The sequence below is a fragment of the Entelurus aequoreus genome, linkage group LG13 (assembly GCF_033978785.1).
Source record: "Entelurus aequoreus isolate RoL-2023_Sb linkage group LG13, RoL_Eaeq_v1.1, whole genome shotgun sequence".
NCBI lineage: Eukaryota > Metazoa > Chordata > Actinopteri > Syngnathiformes > Syngnathidae > Entelurus > Entelurus aequoreus.
The window spans coordinates 53,254,893-53,273,391 of NC_084743.1; the positions used below are offsets into that span (position 1 = coordinate 53,254,893).

At 36.7% G+C, this 18,499-nt stretch overlaps 1 protein-coding gene across 2 annotated transcripts in view; it reads right to left on the bottom strand.

Moving 5' to 3' along the window:
* si:ch211-11n16.2 (zinc finger FYVE domain-containing protein 1) overlaps positions 1-18,499 on the bottom strand; it is a 41,417-nt gene that overhangs the window by 16,994 nt on the left and 5,924 nt on the right. For both annotated transcript variants that reach the window (XM_062068002.1, XM_062068003.1), the window contains exons 2-5: positions 13,082-13,363; positions 12,520-12,742; positions 1,491-1,708; positions 1,280-1,386 (exon numbers count right to left, since the gene is read on the bottom strand). In XM_062068002.1, the coding sequence (XP_061923986.1) occupies positions 1,280-1,386; positions 1,491-1,708; positions 12,520-12,742; positions 13,082-13,363 (830 nt within the window). The remainder of the gene's footprint in view (positions 1-1,279; positions 1,387-1,490; positions 1,709-12,519; positions 12,743-13,081; positions 13,364-18,499) is intronic.

Genomic DNA, 18,499 nt, shown 5'->3' on the forward strand with positions numbered 1-18,499 from the left:
CATCTCTAATACCTTTGTGTGTAACATTGTTAACATTGCTTATTATTATATAAGTGCCATGTTGTTACAGACCACAGCAAAGTTTACAGAGCTTGATCACCGATTGTAAATAAACCCAATAAACAGAAGACAACATGCCATGTGTTTTATTTTGGACACACCTCTCTATACCTTTGGCCACTAAAGCCAGTCATCTCCAGGAGACATCCTACCCTTCTGAGAACCTCTGCGTTTTAGTATTGTTTATGAACACAATGGTGTGCACCGAAACGCTACGTGAAGAGCACAATAAATGCATTCGTGTTCATTTCATTAAATACACTAAATCCCGTAGCTAAAGAAAAAAGGAATATGTCCCTTATTTGTTTTTATAAGTGGATGTCATTGATGGTGACATGATTTTGCACTGTCATGATCAATGTTTATGTAACAATTAGGCCAAGACAAGTGTATGCAAAGTCTACCACGGAATACGATTGGTGATTATTTTCTTTCTTTCAATCTTTCCTATTACTACAGAATCAACGGGAGGGCTATCAGCCTCTGGACACAAGATGTGTTCAACTTTGGAAGATTAAGCTTCAACACATCAAACCTGATCAACCACATGAACGCTACCACCTGGTTTTGAAAGTCTAAAAAGACGCCTGCTGCTAAAGAAGCTGCCCTAAACAAAGGGCCAGGATGTTTGAAAAGAACAAAAAATTTTAAAAAGATGACCTGAGGGCTAAGGCGATGAGCGATTTCATCATGAAAATGAAGCTAGGTGACCAACTGTTTAGCATCTTTAAAGATACTGGCTTTTGTCGGGACAAATCTTCAGGTACAGTTGGTCAAATCCACCTTTAATTGAGTAATTTATACCTCAAGGTTTGCACAAACTACAGTACACTCCTTAAAAAAATATTATATAAATAACGGTATCGTTGTGAAGAGCAGAAAGATATTGGTGTTGGCTTGAAAAAATATTTGTTGTGTTTTCTTTGTTTGACATGTTTGGACAAAAGTATTTTCTTTGTTCCCATTTTAAATGTTCATACTGACTATGGCCAATGTTTCAATGCCTGGCAATTACTTTGATTTAGTTTTCTCAAATTGAATTTCTCTGTCCTTCCAGGGGAATTGATTGGCTGTCTAGTAGGTGTCCTTAAATTGTTGAAAATCCGTATGATTGACAGCCAAAGTGGCCTTCAAAGAAGTGTACCATCTGATGAATACAAATGGTTTTATAAAGAGCCTTGAACTGGTGTTTATCAGGTAGAAGTCCCATCTGACTTACTTGCAACTCAGGCAAACAGCAGAGCAGGTAAAGTACTCGTCAGGGAAGAAGGTATACAGATTAATCTTGTCATCTGAGAGCTCATCACAGAAACGTTCACTAAGAGCCTAGAAAAATATAAAATAAAAACAATCATCATAAACAGAGACAAGGCAACGTACTTCCACTTGTGTCATTTTGATGTGTATTTACAACAACATCACCCGCTTACTTCTAGAGCATGAAACACTATGCCAGGATGTCGGGCCGAGCGTATGTGAGTGTTCTTCACTTGTTGAATGACGGCGTCCAGCAGTCCGCTGTAATTCGTAGGAGGCGTAATTGTTTGGGTACCCACGTACTGTACTGAGCTGAAGGCGTCTGTCCCTAAGCCCAGTTCATGAAAACGCCTCTGGAGCTGCGTTTCAGCATGGCCTGCCACCTTTGAATCTTCATAACACATAACAACATCAATTAACATACATTTTGGGACTGGTACCAGTACCAAAATGTAATTCCATACTTTGATAATTTTCATAATAAAGGGGACCACAAAAAAAATTAAATTTTTATCTTAATTTCAACAGAAAATCTTACGATACATTAAACTTATGTTTCTTATTGCACTCAAAAAACAACAAACAAGATTAAAATAAAAATTAAAAAGCATTAAACACATTGGGCTTTTCTTGTTGCACTCAAAAGAACAATTTACAATTTTACATATTACAAATAGCCTGCCATAATCTAGGATTCGGTTAGAATAGAATAGAAAGCTTTATTGACATTGTATTAAATGCTCCATGATTTATGGTTGCCACTCTTGGTCTGTGCTTTAAGACAAATACAATCATTAATAAATAATTAAAACAATACTAAAACTGAAACTACACAGATAACCCATGTAGCAGGTAAAACACACATTGTTAAAGATAAAACACAAATTATCGGAATTTGTTACAAAATTCAGTCATTTCACTTGCATTAGTTTACGCTACGTATGCGGTTTTGACTTCGCTAACATTGGGCAACAAGCCAACCAGCTTTGTGCGTGTCTACGTATCTATATGTCCACAGCAGGAGAGATAGTTAACCACATTATCTTTAAACTCGTTGTGCAGATCTGGATGATTGTTATTTAAATGTTTACTAAGTCTGAAGCGCAGGTGGTAATACTGTCTTACCACCTTTTGAGAGTCTTGTTTTAAAGAACCTCTTGCAGCGTGGCATTTCTGTGTTTAAAGCATCAGTTTTGAAGAACAAATACTCCATATTGCGTTGGATGCACCCTCTTTATTAATTAGTAAAATTGCCTTTATTTGCAATTTTTCCTCTCCACTCTGTTTCTGCTTGTGAGCTATGTGTATGTGTGCGCACGCTGACACACTCAACATGCTCTTTACCCTAACGTATTGTAATAGCCATAACAGGGAGTGTGTGGTTTTTAAAGGCGGTGCTTGGCAAGGCTGCAAAGATTTGTTGACATAATCGATAATGAGAAAATGTTGACAAATTTTGTTATTGTTGACGTCACTTATCAACATTTTTAGGTGCTTTTTATTTTCTTGTACAGCTAACACACCTGAACTTTTGGGGGAAGGTACATTCCAGCCTGCACAGAAGACGTGCAATGGCAAGACAAATGGTAAGTCAGGAGCAAGAAGCAGAGTTACCAAAGATAAAAACACTTCTATCTCATGTTTCACGGCAGATGCACAAGCACCCCGGTGTTGCGTCGTCACAGCATAGAAAAAACTATTTACTTTTTTTTTTTTATGGCCTTCCTTTAATAGCTGACGCAGGTAGCTCGGCTGTGATGGTGCTTTCAGCAGCATTTGACACAGTTGACCACAACATTTAATTTGTGTAGGTCTCAAAGGCACTGTCCTAATGTGTGTTCCAAGCTTATCCGACAGACAGGTATTTTACAGAAAAATATTTTTCCTCTAAAAAGGTCCCTCTAACTTGTGGGGTGCTTCAAGGATACATTTTGGGCCCAGTTTTATTCTCCCTTTACATGTTGCCATTGAGATCAATTTTTAAGATATCTAAAATCCCCTTTAATTGTTTTTGCAGATGATGTCCAGATCTATTTACTTTTTAATTTCAAAACCAACTTTCCTGAAGCTTTACTTCAGTGCCTACAAGTAAAAGACTGGATGTCAATTATTTTTCTTAATTTAAATGACAAAAAACTTAGATAATAATTTTTTGCGAGCCCAATCTTTTTTCTGGCCTGAACAGTGCTACATTTTCCTACTGTCACCCTTACCTGCCCAAAAAAGGTTAGAAACAGTCGTGCATGCACTAATAACATCCCGCTTGGACTACTGTAACTTTTATACATTGGCATCAATCAGTCTACCATTCGCCGCTTACAACTGATCCAAAACGCAGCTGCACGCCGACTCACAGGAACGAGGAAACATGAGCACATCACTACTGTACTGTTTTCGCTTCACAGGCTGCCTGTTGTGTTTAGAATTCAGTTCAAGATTTTATAATTTTTTTTTAGATCTCTCCATAGGCTGGCTCCATCATACATATCAGACCTACTTATTCTGCACACCCCTGTCAGAGCGCTAAGGTCAGTGCTTTTTAGAATGCCCAAGGTCGACACTGAAAATCAGAGGAGACAGGGCTTTTGCAGTAGCAAGCTCTAAACTTTGGAACGCTCTCCTTCTGAATCTCAAAACGGTGACATCTCTCGATACTTTTAAATCTTCTTTAAAACGTACTTATTTGCACTGACGTTTAACACAAGCTGAGCTGGACAAATGTATGTATGTATGTATCTTTTTATCCATTTTAACTGTGTTTTATGGATTTTGTATTTGTTGTGATTTGTATAAATTTTAATCTTTTACCTTTTGTTATTTTACACACTTTTTATGCATTTTAACTGTTTTATATATTGAATGTTTTGTGCTTATTGTGATTTTGATGATTATTTTTTTTATATTTTAACTTTCTGTTTTAATCTGTACAGCACTCTGGGGCAGTAGTCTCTTTTAGAGATGTGCTATAAACAGTTAATAAATATACCCTGATCTTCACCTTACTCCTTTAGGTGATTGTTTGCAGTTAAATATTCCTAACAGTAGAGCATACAAATAGCTTTCAGGGGTATCTTTGCACTGAAATTTAAGTTTGCAGGACATCTTGCACTTAAAGTCTATTTATTTGTAATTGTGACAATTTACTTTGTGTAATAAAGTAAAACCACTAATTCCTTCGTAATCAATGTTTTTTGTTACAATTTACTATAACAGGTTTTAGAAATTAGTTAAAATCAAGTTGTCGACTTAAATGTGTAATCATATAAGCAATAATCGTTTCGGAAAAATTATCACTGACTAGTTGACTCACCAAAAAATAATTGCTGACTGATCGACTATTAAAATAAATGTTAGTTACTGTACAGCCCCTAGTGCTTGGTGAGTGACGTGGGATGTCGGAGGCGCGAAATAATTTGGCTGTGTAAACTCAAGATTGGATTCTGTGAGTTGAAATAGCAACTCTTACGCCGGATTACCACTGGATGCGTAACGGCTACCGAACGAAACTGCCACAGAACAGCATCGCCATCCACAGTCCAGCAATCCCCACCGCCACTCTGTTGCGGCTCCGTCGTTCAGTGAAATAGCAAGATTTTACAAGATGCCACGAATCCGGGGCTAACCATGTAATAAGGGAAGTTGTAATAAAGCGAACCACAAACATTTTTGTCATTCCTTCCAGCGTAGCAGAAGCAAATGAACGCGGTCCTGCCTTTAGTAACAGGTGCACAACGATAACACAGACGACAGATTTCCTTGATGAACAACTTTATTTTTGTAGCAAGCAACAGTAACATCATCCTTGGCAAGCATATCCCAACAACCACTCTCCTGCTGTCACAGTACCCGTATCAGCTGGTATTAGACACAGGCCCCCATATCCCCATATAGCTGCCCGGGATATGCCTGTATATCATTCTTCAATTTTGGACCTACAGTATCAGCATTTCTTCATCCATTTGTGTCATCGAGGTAAAATTGCGTCTGAAAACCCTTGACAAGTTAACTTCATGTCCTTCGCTACCCATTTGGACGTTTCAAAATGTAAAATACAATTCGCCTTGAAAACGGTGTATTTTATTTTGAAAATAAACGGGATAATTTATTTTGTGTTTGTGCATGACTTCCTGTCCAACACAAGCAGATTTTAGCTAAACTGCAGCTGGGATAGGCTCCAGCACCCCCCGCGACCCCGTAAGGGACAAGCGGTAGAAAATAGATGGATGGATGGATGGATGGATGAACAGATTTGTTGCAGATTTGTTGCTGCGGCCTCCGGCAAATCAATTGTCCATATGTACAATGGTGTGTACATTATACTTACAATTATAGCACACTTATACGCAGGAAATTTTTTTGTTTTATTCGCCCCTGCTAAAACATGATAATGTTGCACATTATGTCTGTGTACAAGTAAAGAAAGCAAATCAAGGCCAACATTTTCTCAGTGGAAAATATTTTACAAAGTTTAACAGGTAATTGTGACAAATACAGACATGTATTAGTTAAAACTGTTCTCTTAAAATGCACTTGGTAACACATGCTAACACTGTGACACAATCCTGCATTCCAATCATCGGAAAAAAAAAAGAAAGAATGACCAAATCAGAGAAAGTGAAGTGAAGTGAAATGAATTATATTTATATAGCGCTTTTCTTAAGTGACTCAAAGCGTTTTTACATAGCGAAACCCAATATCTAATACATTTAAACAAGTGTGGGTGGCACTGGGAGCAGGTGGGTAAAGTGTCTTGCCCAAGGACACAACGGCAGTGGCTTGGATGGTGGAAACGGGGATCAAACCTGGAACCCTCAAGTTGCTGGCATGGCCACTCTACCAACCGAGCTATACCGCCCGAAACTAACCATGATATTAGTAGCCTGCCTAGCCAGTCATCCCCGCCATAGCGCGACGCACAAGCTACAGACAGTGTCCACGGCATGCAGCATCAAATGCCCAAATGGCAAAAATATATCCATAAAAATATTAATAAGATGCATATGCTGTGTTTCAATTTGTTCTGTTTTGTCCTGACTTACAAACTGGACGGCCGAGCATTAGGTACTAGAGGTAGGAAAAAGGATCAATTCTCTAATGTATCACAATTAAAACGTGGATGATTCTGAATCCATGGACTAATGTCCAAATATCAATTATCCACGTATGTTAAATAAAGTAATACAGAAGGTTCTAAAATGTGGCAGTGATGGTAATGTTCTCTAGTTCTAGGTTTGGCTCAAACTAACCACGGAAGAACCATGAGCTAACGTTACTTTAATGTTATGTTGAGGAGAGAGAGGACAAGCTGCCACGGTATTAAACGAGCTTGAATGTGAAGTAGTGAAAAAAAACACTTCAACAGAAGGCTAACATTAACTGAGCTGCAGCAGACAGTAACAAGCCAAGAAGAGGAAATTAGCATTTAAATTAATAAATCAGGAGAAACAATAATATCCACATAGTGCGGCAGCCGGCCCACAACATTTTCAGCCATATTATAAACGAGTAGATAGACAACACACGTCTTTGAGCGACTGTGGCCAAATTGTCTGAACATTCTGTGGTTTGAGGAGGCACAAAAATTAAATCAACGATGCCTGCTTGCCAAGTTCGGACATTGGACTTTTTTTTTTTTCATTTCAAAAGCAGTTCTCACGTATCTAGTTTTTCATATACTGTGTGTATATATACATATATATATATATATGTATATCGGACGGTGTGGCGAAGTTGGTAGAGTGGCTGTGCCAGCAATCGGAGTGTTGCTGGTTACTGGGGTTCAATTCCCACCTTCTACCTTCCTAGTCACATCCGTTGTGTCCTTGGGCAAGACACTTCACCCTTTGCCTCTGATGGCTGCTGGTTAGCGCCTTGCATGGCAGCTCCCGCATACACATTCTTATATACATATACACACACACATATATATATATATATATTTTTTTTTTTTTCAACTGTGGTTGTTTTTAAAGGGCTTTATAAATAAAGTTGGTATGGTATGGTATATATATATATACAGTTAGGTCCATAAATATTTGGACATTGACACAATTTTCAGTATTCCAGCTCTGTGAAACACCACAATGGATTTGAAATGAAACATGTGCTTTAAATGCAGGCTTTGAGCTTTAATTTGAGGGTATGCACATCCAAATCAGGTGAACGGTGTAGGAATTACAACACATTTTATATGTGCCTTCCACTTTTTAAGGGACCAAAAGTAATTGGACAAACTAACATAATCATAAATCAAATTGTCACTTTTGAATACTCTGTTGCAAATCCTTTGCAGTCAATGACAGCCTGAAGTGTGGAACCCATAGACATCACCAGACGCTGGGTTTCGTTCCTGGTGATACTCTGCTTCTGCTGCAGCTGTTTTCACTTCCTGCTTGTTCTTTGGGCATTTTCCCTTCAGTTTTGTCTTCAGCAAGTGAAATGCATGCTCAATGGGATTCAGGTCAGGTGATTGACTTGGCCATTGCAGAACATTCCACTTCTTTGCCTTAAAAAAACATTTGTTTGCTTTCGCAGTATGCTTCGGGTCATTGTCCATCTGCACTGTGATGTGCCGTCCAATGAGTTTTGAAGCATTTGGCTGAATATGACCAGATAATATTGCCCCAAACACTTCAGAATTCATTCTGCTGCTTTTGTCAGCTGTCACATCATCAATAAATATAACAGATCCAGTTCCACTGGCAGCCATGCATGCCCGCGCCATTACACTACCACCACCATGCTTCACTGATGAAGTGGTATGCTTTGACTCTTGAGCAGTTCCTTCCCTTCTCCATACTCTTCTCTTTCCATCATTCTGGTACAAGTTGATCTTTGTCTCATCTGTTCATAAGATGTTGTTCCAGAACTGCACAGGCTCTTTTAGATGTTTCTTGGCAAACTCTAATCTGGCCTTCCTGTTTTTGAGGCTCACCAATGGTTTACACCTTGTGATGAAACCTCTGTATTTCCTCTGGTGAAGTCTTCTCTTAATTGTTGATTTGGACACAGATACACCTAACTCCTGGAGACTTTTCTTCATCTGGCCAACTGTTGTGAAGGGGTTTTTCTTGACAAGGGAAAGGATTTGTCTGTCATCCACCACACTTGTTTTCCGTGGTCTTCCATGTCTTTAGGTGTTGCTGACCTCATCAATGTGTTCTCTCTTTTTAAGAATGTACCAAAAAGTTGGTGTGGCCACACCTAATGTTTTTGCTATCGCTCTGATGGCTTTGTTTTGATTTTACAGCCTAACGATGGCTTGCTTTACTGATAGTGACAGCTCTTTGGACTTCATATTGAGAAATGACCTCCCCAGATTCCAAATGAATATACCACACTTGAAATGACATCCAGGCCTTTTATCTGCTCTTTGTAAATGAAATAAATGGGAAAAAACAAGGGAATAACACACACCTGGCCATGGAACAGCTGAGTAGCCAATTGTCCAATTACTTTTGGGCCCTTAAAAAGTTGAAGGCACGTATAAAATGTGTTGTAATTCCTACACCGTTCACCTGATTTGGATGTAAATACCCTCAAATTAAAGCTCAAAGTCTGCACTTAAAGCACATGTTGATTGTTTCATTTCAAATCTATTGTGGTGTTGTACAGAGCTGGAATACTGAAAATTGTGTCAATGTCCAAATATTTATGGACCTAACTGTATGTGTGTGTATATATATATATATATATATATATATATATATATATATATATATATATATATATATATATATATATATATATATATATATATACACACACACACTACCGTTCAAAAGTTTGGGGTCACCCAAACAATTTTGTGGAATAGCCTTCATTTCTAAGAACAAGAATAGACTGTCGAGTTTCAGATGAAAGTTCTCTTTTTCTGGCCATTTTGAGCGTTTAATTGACCCCACAAATGTGATGCTCCAGAAACTCAATCTGCTCATAGGAAGGTCAGTTTTGTAGCTTCTGTAACGAGCTAAACTGTTTTCGGATGTGTGAACATGATTGCACAAGGGTTTTCTAATCATCAATTAGCCTTCTGAGCCAATGAGCAAACACATTGTACCATTAAAACACTGGAGTGATAGTTGCTGGAAATGGGCCTCTATACACCTATGTAGATTGAAACCCGGGTGACAAAACCCCATTAAATATCCTTTCTATTTATTTATTTATTCGTCGTCTAAGCTGTCCTAGCGTGCGTCATTACGTCACGCGGTTACGTGACCTAACGCGGCTGTCAGAATAGCATAAAACCCGGAAGTGGGCTGCTACCGGTGAGAGCGAGAGGGACACGCTGTGTGAGGTTGCTGCAGGAGCCGACTACCGGAGCCGTGGGTCGTCCCGCGGGAGTGTTTGAGTGTGATTTATCTGCGGAATTGGTGAGTTGCATTTGTGTAGCTTTACGTAGCCTAGCCGCTGCATTCGTTTTGAATGGAGCTGTTAGCATCTACCTATATGCCGGTTTCTCTGAATATAGTAACACATTGAATGAAATGTTATCACTGTTAAACATTTGTCTGATTGTCCTTGGGTTGTTTTACTTGCTGATGGTTATCAGTGCTATGCATCCAAGGCACTTTATGAAGCAGTCCAGTTAACCACTGTGTCTGCTCGCACTATTTGTGGATGCAGTGTTTAAATTTTGATACTATTAGAGAAATGAATATTTTGATATAACAATTATTATATTATTTATTCTAATTGGATTATGAATTATTGTACAATATTAAGGAATATACTTTGCTATTTCAATACAGTTGTATTATTTAGTATTTGAATGTATTTTCTTTTGTGTGCACACTGGAAATTTGACTGGTCCTGCCTTTTAAACAGGCCAGGTTGGATGGCGAGCTTAGAACCCGAACTAGAGTCTGAAGTTTTATGCCTGGAACCGAACCAACCAACTGAACTGAATCCACCCAACCGAGCCCCGGGCGGGTAGGAGGCTCCTTAGCAGCCACCCTCTGTTTTCCTTCTTTTCCACCAAAACGCAACGTGTTCATTACGGTCCTCCTGAACAATCACCTTTCCCCCGCCCCTTCACTAAAACCCCTCTGGACACTGCCATCACAACGTGGACTTTGCGGGGCCGCTTAAATGAACTCTGAATTGTGTTGCGCCTATACCATCGTTGGTAGAAAACTAAGGATTGAATTAAGTACACAGTTTGTTGTGAATATTGAATGTTTCTGTCAACTTGTGGAATATGTGAATGTCTATTTGAATTTACATGTTAATGTTTGTTTGTTATTTTTCCTATTATTCTTTAATATAATTTGGTACCATTTAAACTTGAAACCTGTGTTCAGTCTTTATTACTCTCCATTCCTAGAGCTGAATTTAGTTTCTTCTGATCTAGCCCAGACATCTCATTAACTGTTTTATTTAGTACTTGTACAGTGCTTTATTAAAGTAACATACAGGTTACAAGATATTGCACCAAAAAACAGACATTTGCAGCTAGAATAGTCATTTACCACATTAGCAATGTATAGAGTGTATTTCTTTAAAGTTAAGACTAGTTTAAAGTTATCTTCATTGAAAAGTACAGTGCTTTTCCTTGAAAAATAAGGACATTTCAATGTGACCCCAAACTTTTGAACGGTAGTGTATATACATACAGAAAACATATACCTGTATATGTGTATATATATATACAGTATATGTGTATATATATATATATATATATATATATATATATATATATATATATATATATATATATATATATATATACAGTATATGTGTGTATATATATATATACACATACACACGCATATATATATATATATATTATACATACATATATGTATATATATATACACACACACATATATATATATATATATATATATATATATATATATATATATATATATATATATATATATATATATATATATATATATATGTATACACACACACTGTATATGTATACTTTATATACACTTAAATGTGTATATATACACACATGTGTATATATGTATATATATATACACGTATATATGTATATATATATACACGTATATATATATTATACATACATATATGTATATATTATACATACATGAATACATATACACACATATGTGTATATATGTGTGTATATGTACGTATTTATAATATATATGTATATATATATATATATATATATATATATATATATATATATATATATATATATATATATATATATATATGTGTGTGTATATGTACGTATGTATAATAATAATATATATATACTGTATATATATATGGGATCTGAGCCGAGGATGTCGTTGTGGCTTGTGCAGCTCTTTGAGACACTCATGATTTAGGGCTATATAAGTAAACTTTGATTGATTGATTGATATATATAATGAGATTATCATTAGTCTGGTCCCCAAGGTAAATGCTAAACAATATTATGACATTAATTCATAAAACTACTGTAGTTGTTTGTAGTACATGCTATTGTAATGATTTTTCAAATATATTTCTTGTTTTTTGTCACGACCATCAGGTCTGACCTTTTTTATTTCCTTATTTTTTGTACATGTTTCCCTTTTAGCGCTCTTGTTTTAGTTCCACTTCCTGTCTGCCTCCACCATTCCTCAGGCGCTGTCCCCCTCACCTGTCCCTGATTGGCCATCTGGGCACACCGGGCTGCCAATCAGGCAGAAGATTTTGATGATGAGATTTCTGATGGCATGCCCTGTAGACAGGGCTGGATTATTGTTTTATGTTGCTTAGTCTTTACTTAATTTATGTCATGCCATGCTAATGCATAAATGTTTTGGCTATTATTGAGATCTGTCTATGCTTCATCTGCGCTTCCCTGTGACACAGCTCGTTGTTTAAGATTTAAAGACTCTTCTTACCTGCACGACGTCTCCTGTCTCTGCATCTTGGGGGTTACAAGTACAACTACCGTTCGTGACAGTTTTTCTTTTTAAAAGGCATGTTAAAATTGTGGTGTTTAAACAGGGCCAAGCACCCATTAAATTGATTTCAATTAATTTTAACGGGTGAGGAGGCTGCTTTGAGTTATGAGCTCAGTCATGGAACGCAATGTGCTCGTAAATTGAAGTGCCACTGTGCATATACCAAGTCTACCAAGTTAAATTCCGTGTGTGTTAAACATACTTGGCCAATAAATCTGATTTTGATATTCTTGTGGTTTGTAAGCGTGCACATAAAAACAAATGCTTTTTTTTACTCCCTTACCGTCGCCCAGGAGCTGTGTATGCGTTGTCTCCTGAAAGACAATAATGGCAGGGCCAAGATGGGAGAGGGGCACGTCCAGCCCGCAGCGTCTGGATACGGCCTTCAGTTCAGGAGTGAAGTGCTTTAGATAGGCCCCCGAAGCACTGCTCAAGAACTGGAACATGTCATTGTGCAGGCGCTCTGCTCGCGTCCGATAGATTACTATATCGGACACTGCCAGTATCTGGAGGAGAAGAGAGGATGCAGATGTGATAAATTACTGTACTAATCAAACACAATGCAAGCATAATTAATCTAATTAGATCCGATATAAAACCTGTATTAAAAATGTAATTGATAGTGTGACAGAGGTAGTAACAATATGATTCATTCGGGCGTAGTCCATTAAATGTTTTTATTATTTTTACACTTGTGCATCTAGACGGTTTGTAAAGTATCTCAATAGATTATGCAGGCCATCATAAAGTTGTAGCTTGACTGTAGATATCAATACCGCTACCTGCAAACAAGTCAGTAAGCTGTGACGATTAATATGTCACAACCAGCAATCAATTAAAATTACCTTAAGCAGCAGCCGCATGCTCTGATTTTGATTGGCAGCGGCCCCCAACAAGCCCTCGGTATCCAGGGCAATTAGGCTATGGGAAGGGTCATAGGCGGCCCACACACCCACTGTATACGAGCTGGGGGACTTGGAAGTATAAAACACACTTTGACCACCGAACAGGATGTGGTTAAGGGTGTGTGACTTGCCATCCCCTGTGTTTCCAAAGATGGAGATAACTTTGACACCTCCGACGTCCCCACAGTTGAGCCTCTCAACAAAATCAGACTCATCGTGGACCTGGAGATAACACAGCGAGCAAACATCTATGTTAAACTGGAAAGTCCTAACAGGGTGTCCCAAACAATTTGACATAAATTGATATATCAATATCTAAGTCACGAAAGGTAGTCCAAACTTTTTTCACAAAGAAAGCCACTTTGATACAGTTCACCTTTTGTTAATTAACCACACTAAAACCAATCCAATCTTATCAAAATTATTGGACCAACTGTCTCAGAAAAATGAGAAAATTATGTGCGAAAAAGTTACTATTTCCTAGTTTTTGTCATAAAAATATGTATATATATATATATATATATATATATATATATATATATATATATATATATATATATATATATATATATATATAACAAATTATTTCTTTCAAAGACTAAAGTTAATATTTATTTGACAAAAAACTAAGAACTAGTAACTTTTTCGCACATAATAACTGAACAACTTTTCAAAGGCTTCCTTTGATTACAGCTTTTTTTCCAGGTTTTTTTTGTAAAACAGTGAATTTGAACACTCCCTTTTGGTTAAAGACCTTAAATAAACAATACAAAAACAATGATTTTCAAAAATAACATACTTGCATTTACAACAGTACTTGCAGAAGATTATTACTCCATTGGAAATACAAGACACCACCAAAATTGTTATTATGGAAATGTGGAGGAGCAATTTGATGCACTTTATCTATTTAGAAAAAAATTCAATACTCACTCCGGGTACTCTAAGGCTATTCTTTTCATCTTGGAGCAATTGTATGTGCTTAATATGTATTATTTGTTGTTGTTTTACTTTGTAGCTGTATGTAGAAGTGGCAGCTGGTTGCATCAGCTCTGTGCTCTTTTAAATTATTTTATGTCCTTTGTGTTCTTTGACGTTTCCCTCTTGTTTTACGTTATTTTTTGTGTACTTTTTGAATCTGCTACTGCATCTATCCATCCTTTTCTATCGCCTGTCCTTGCAAACACATATCTGTGGGATAAATAGAATATGTTCTATTCTAACTCTGTCTTAACATACGTAAATAGACTTAAAACTATGCCCAATTAATATTACAGAGTCAGTATTATTGAATTATGTTGACCCAGCTAATTCAGTAGAGATTACACATCTCCGTAATACACTTGTTTTTCACATACAATATTTTACTTTATTATAGGGCTGTCAAAATTAACGAGATAACTCATGTGATTAATCACAAAAAATGATCGCATTTATCATGAACACACTTAGATTAATCATGCAATTTTTTTTGACCGTATAAGCTCTTTTACCTTAACTGTTATACTGTCAGTGATCAGATCAATACATATGTCAGTACAAAAATGAGTGTGGAGACTCCGACTAGTGGGCTCCCTGGCTAAATTCACTCCAAAATACAGCCTGAAAGAACTCCGTAGATAAAACTGTCACCAAGTTTTGTGCAAATAAATGACATATATTCAAGTAAAATCTTTATAAATCCATTTGTGTACGAATATTAGGGTCTTTTTTAAAGCAAATTTTAATCATGTAAGCGAGTAATCACTTGTGATTAATAATGAGTATTTCAAATTCCAAAATGTATTTAATCTGATTTCAAAAAATCATATTTTAACAGCCCTACTTTCGAATCAATATTATGACTGTATAGAAGCACTTAATTATTTTTCTCCTTTTATTGATCTATTTTCTTTATTTGTCTGGCTTGGTGCCCTCTTTGGTTTGTGGGAGAGATAGGCCTTTTGCTTTCGAGTTTCGTTTACATTGTATTAAATCGAAAAAAAAAAAATTCTTTTGTAGTATGTCTCCCCTTTTATTTACTGCACGTGTATACTGTTTGAATATGTATTAATCACATTTTTGCACAATCAATGCTCAATAATAATAATATACTTTATGTATAATAAAAAACAATGAGGGGCAAGCGGTTAAATATGGATGGATGGATTTTGGTAATTGCATGCTATGATATGATAACTTTTTTCTCATAAGCTTTTGGGTTGTTCTCACTTGTCTTTGGAGGATTCTGATGAGGGTGGTCTTTCATTTGATTCTTATAATATGCGCTTTATATAAAAAGCCTCCTAAACTTTTATAATGTGCCTTTCATATACTGTATGCCTTTTAATTGCTAGTAATTAGTGGACCAGTGGTTAGCATGGAGGAGATCAAGGGTTTGAATCTCCGATGGGGCTTTGTAGGGGTTTGCATGTATTCTGCCACTCATTAATAAGATTAAAAGATTAAAGCACCAATGATTGTCACACACACACTAGATGTGGTGAAATTTGTCCTCTGCATTTGTCCCATCCCCTTGGGAAGCAGTGGGCAGCAGCGGCGCCGCGCCCGGGAATCATTTTGGTGATTTAACCCCCAACTCCAACCCTTTGTTGCTGAGTGCCAAGCAGGGAGGTTATGGGTCCCATTTTTATAGTCTTTGGTATGACTGGCTGGGATTTGAACTCCAACCTACCGATCTCAGGGCGGACACTCTAACCACTAGGCCATAGATTATTTTGTGGGTTTTGCTGCTCCTCCCTCATACTAAAAACATGCATGTTAGTTTTATTGGACACTCTTAATTGCCTATATGAGTATTGTGAGTGTGAATGACTTGTCTATATTAAGGGTGTCCAAAGTGCGGCCCGGGGGCCATTTGTGTGTTTAACTGCCCGCTAGGGATGATGTTTGATAAGAAATTATCGAGTTTGAGCCCATTATCGAATCCTCTTATCGAACCAATTCCTTATCGATTCTCTTATCGAATCCAGATAGGTTGTTGTATATGGGGAAAAAAACACACAATATTTGGTTTAACAAAAGCTCACTTTTATTTTATAAGAAAAATAAATAAATAAATAAATAAATATTGACTGTTGTTACCCCCCTAGAAAAATAAAAAAATTAAAATAAATATTGACTGTTGTTACCCAAACTATATTAAGTGGGATTTTTCAGAAAAACAAATATATACAGTAACACAAAAACAACCTGTGTCTGTGATCACTATAGGTGTATAAATAATAATATAGTGTTAAATAAAATCCGTCCCTTGGGCACAAAACTGAAAAAAATACAGCTCTCCAAAAAGTGCACTTCTGCTGCTATTGGAACATCCTTCTGGGGTCCATCAGTGTGGCCTCCTCCAGGAATGACTGCACGTCCTTGTCCTGGAGGAAAAATGAGGGACAGACACAGCATAGAATTAGGGGGGGAATTAGCTGAATGTGAAGACTAGGGTATCTGTTATTGTGTCTGTTATTAAGGCTTTAGCATTAGTATGTGGAATTAAATGATGGAATAGATTAAGTAATGAAGTTAAACATTGGTACTGATATGATCCACTTTAAGAGGTTGTTCAAATTAATAGTGCTTACAAAGTACAAAGAAGAATTATGAGAAATACTTTCAACCTTATTGAAAATAAGATATTCTTCATCTCAGTATATTAATAATGACTGAATTAATTAATTACATATTACAAAACTGTTGTATATACTAATTCACAGATGTTATTTTATTATCAAAAAGGTCAGTAAATGATGTATATATTTGTAAACGCTCTGAAGTGGGAGAGGGGTAGGATTAAATAAGCTTTACTTTTTCCTACTCCTTTTCGGACATGATGTAAAGTGAAATGATATGAAACTGTGATGTGTTATGCTGTAAGTGTGTTCATGTACGAAATAAACTAAAGAAGGAAAGAAAGCACTAGTTTATTAGACAGACCTGCAAACTCTAGAGTGGTGTAGGCTACAAGATACCATTAACGTTATCAAACACATACAAAAAGGCTAACGTTAACATTACCGTTAGCCACTGACTATGCTTAGGTAACGTTAGTCTAGCTAACATTACTGCAATCCTGGATTGACATACGAGGTAACGTTATTTTAGCCTAAAGGCTACGAGTGAGCAGATATGGAAATTAACCGGCAACAGTTAACGTTAGTTACTCACCAGCACTATCACTGGAATTGGCGCTGCAGGTTGAAGCAGAGGAAGAGGGGTGTGCTTCGTCATCTCTGTTGCTGCTTCTCCACGACACCTTTCTCTAACCTTCAGGTTATGTACGGCCTGAACATGTTTCATCATGCTTGTTGTACTTCCCCCCCCCCTTACATGAGAGCAAAGCCTGGCAATAATTGCAGATAGCCGTTTCCTCGTCGTATTTTTTTGTAAGAGGAAGCCATGCTTTGAGGCGTTTTTTACGGTCCATTGTTGTTGCTGCTTCTGTATCTGCCGCCTAATGACTGAGCTACGTCATTTCCTGGGACGTGCCACAGGGCATTTCCTGTGGGACGGGATTCGTTCCCAGGGATTCGGATAAAGAACCAACTCTTTTTCTTTACTATAGTAGCCTCGATAACGGGAACCGGTTCTCAAAAAGGGATTTGAGTCCATGGAATCAGTTCTTTTCTTATCGAACAACCGGGAGAACCGGTTTCGAACATCATCCCTACTGCCTGCGGCATATTCTAAAAATACCATTACTAAAAAAAACATAAGTGGAATGAGAAAACGTTGAAATGTTGACAATAATAACAATGCCGCCATGGAGGCTTTTTTTTTTTAAACTGTCATTGCTCAAAAAAAACTAATTAATCAAAATCAATGTTGTTAGGAATTATTGAGCTATTCAAGACTCAAATGACTTCAAACCAATTATTCTAATTTTAAATGTCTTGGGAAAAATTTTGCATATTTTGTGTGTTTGACGTATCAAAACTAATGTTTTCTTTGACAAAGAGCATGAAACAGAAAAAGAAAAAAATAACTTATTATTGACCAATAGATCTGAAGTTGTAGCAATTCAAGCATTGAAAGTAGAGAACAAAAATAATATGACTTATTCTAAAGACTCTTGTGAGTGGGGTATTTTTTGGATACCTAATACCTTTATTCTATTTTTTTTAAAACTGTCATTGTTCAAAAAACAATAATGAGTCAAAAGCAATGCTGTTATGGATTATTTACCAATTCTAGGCTACAATTACTTCACATCAAATATTAGACTTAAGAGTTTTTTTGCCATGAAAAACAGTGTTTTCTTTGCCAAAAATGACATAAAACACACAAATATCACATGTCATATTTAGTTGTTTCAGAAATTTAAGCATTGAAAGTAAAAAAATAAATAAAACTTACATACTACAT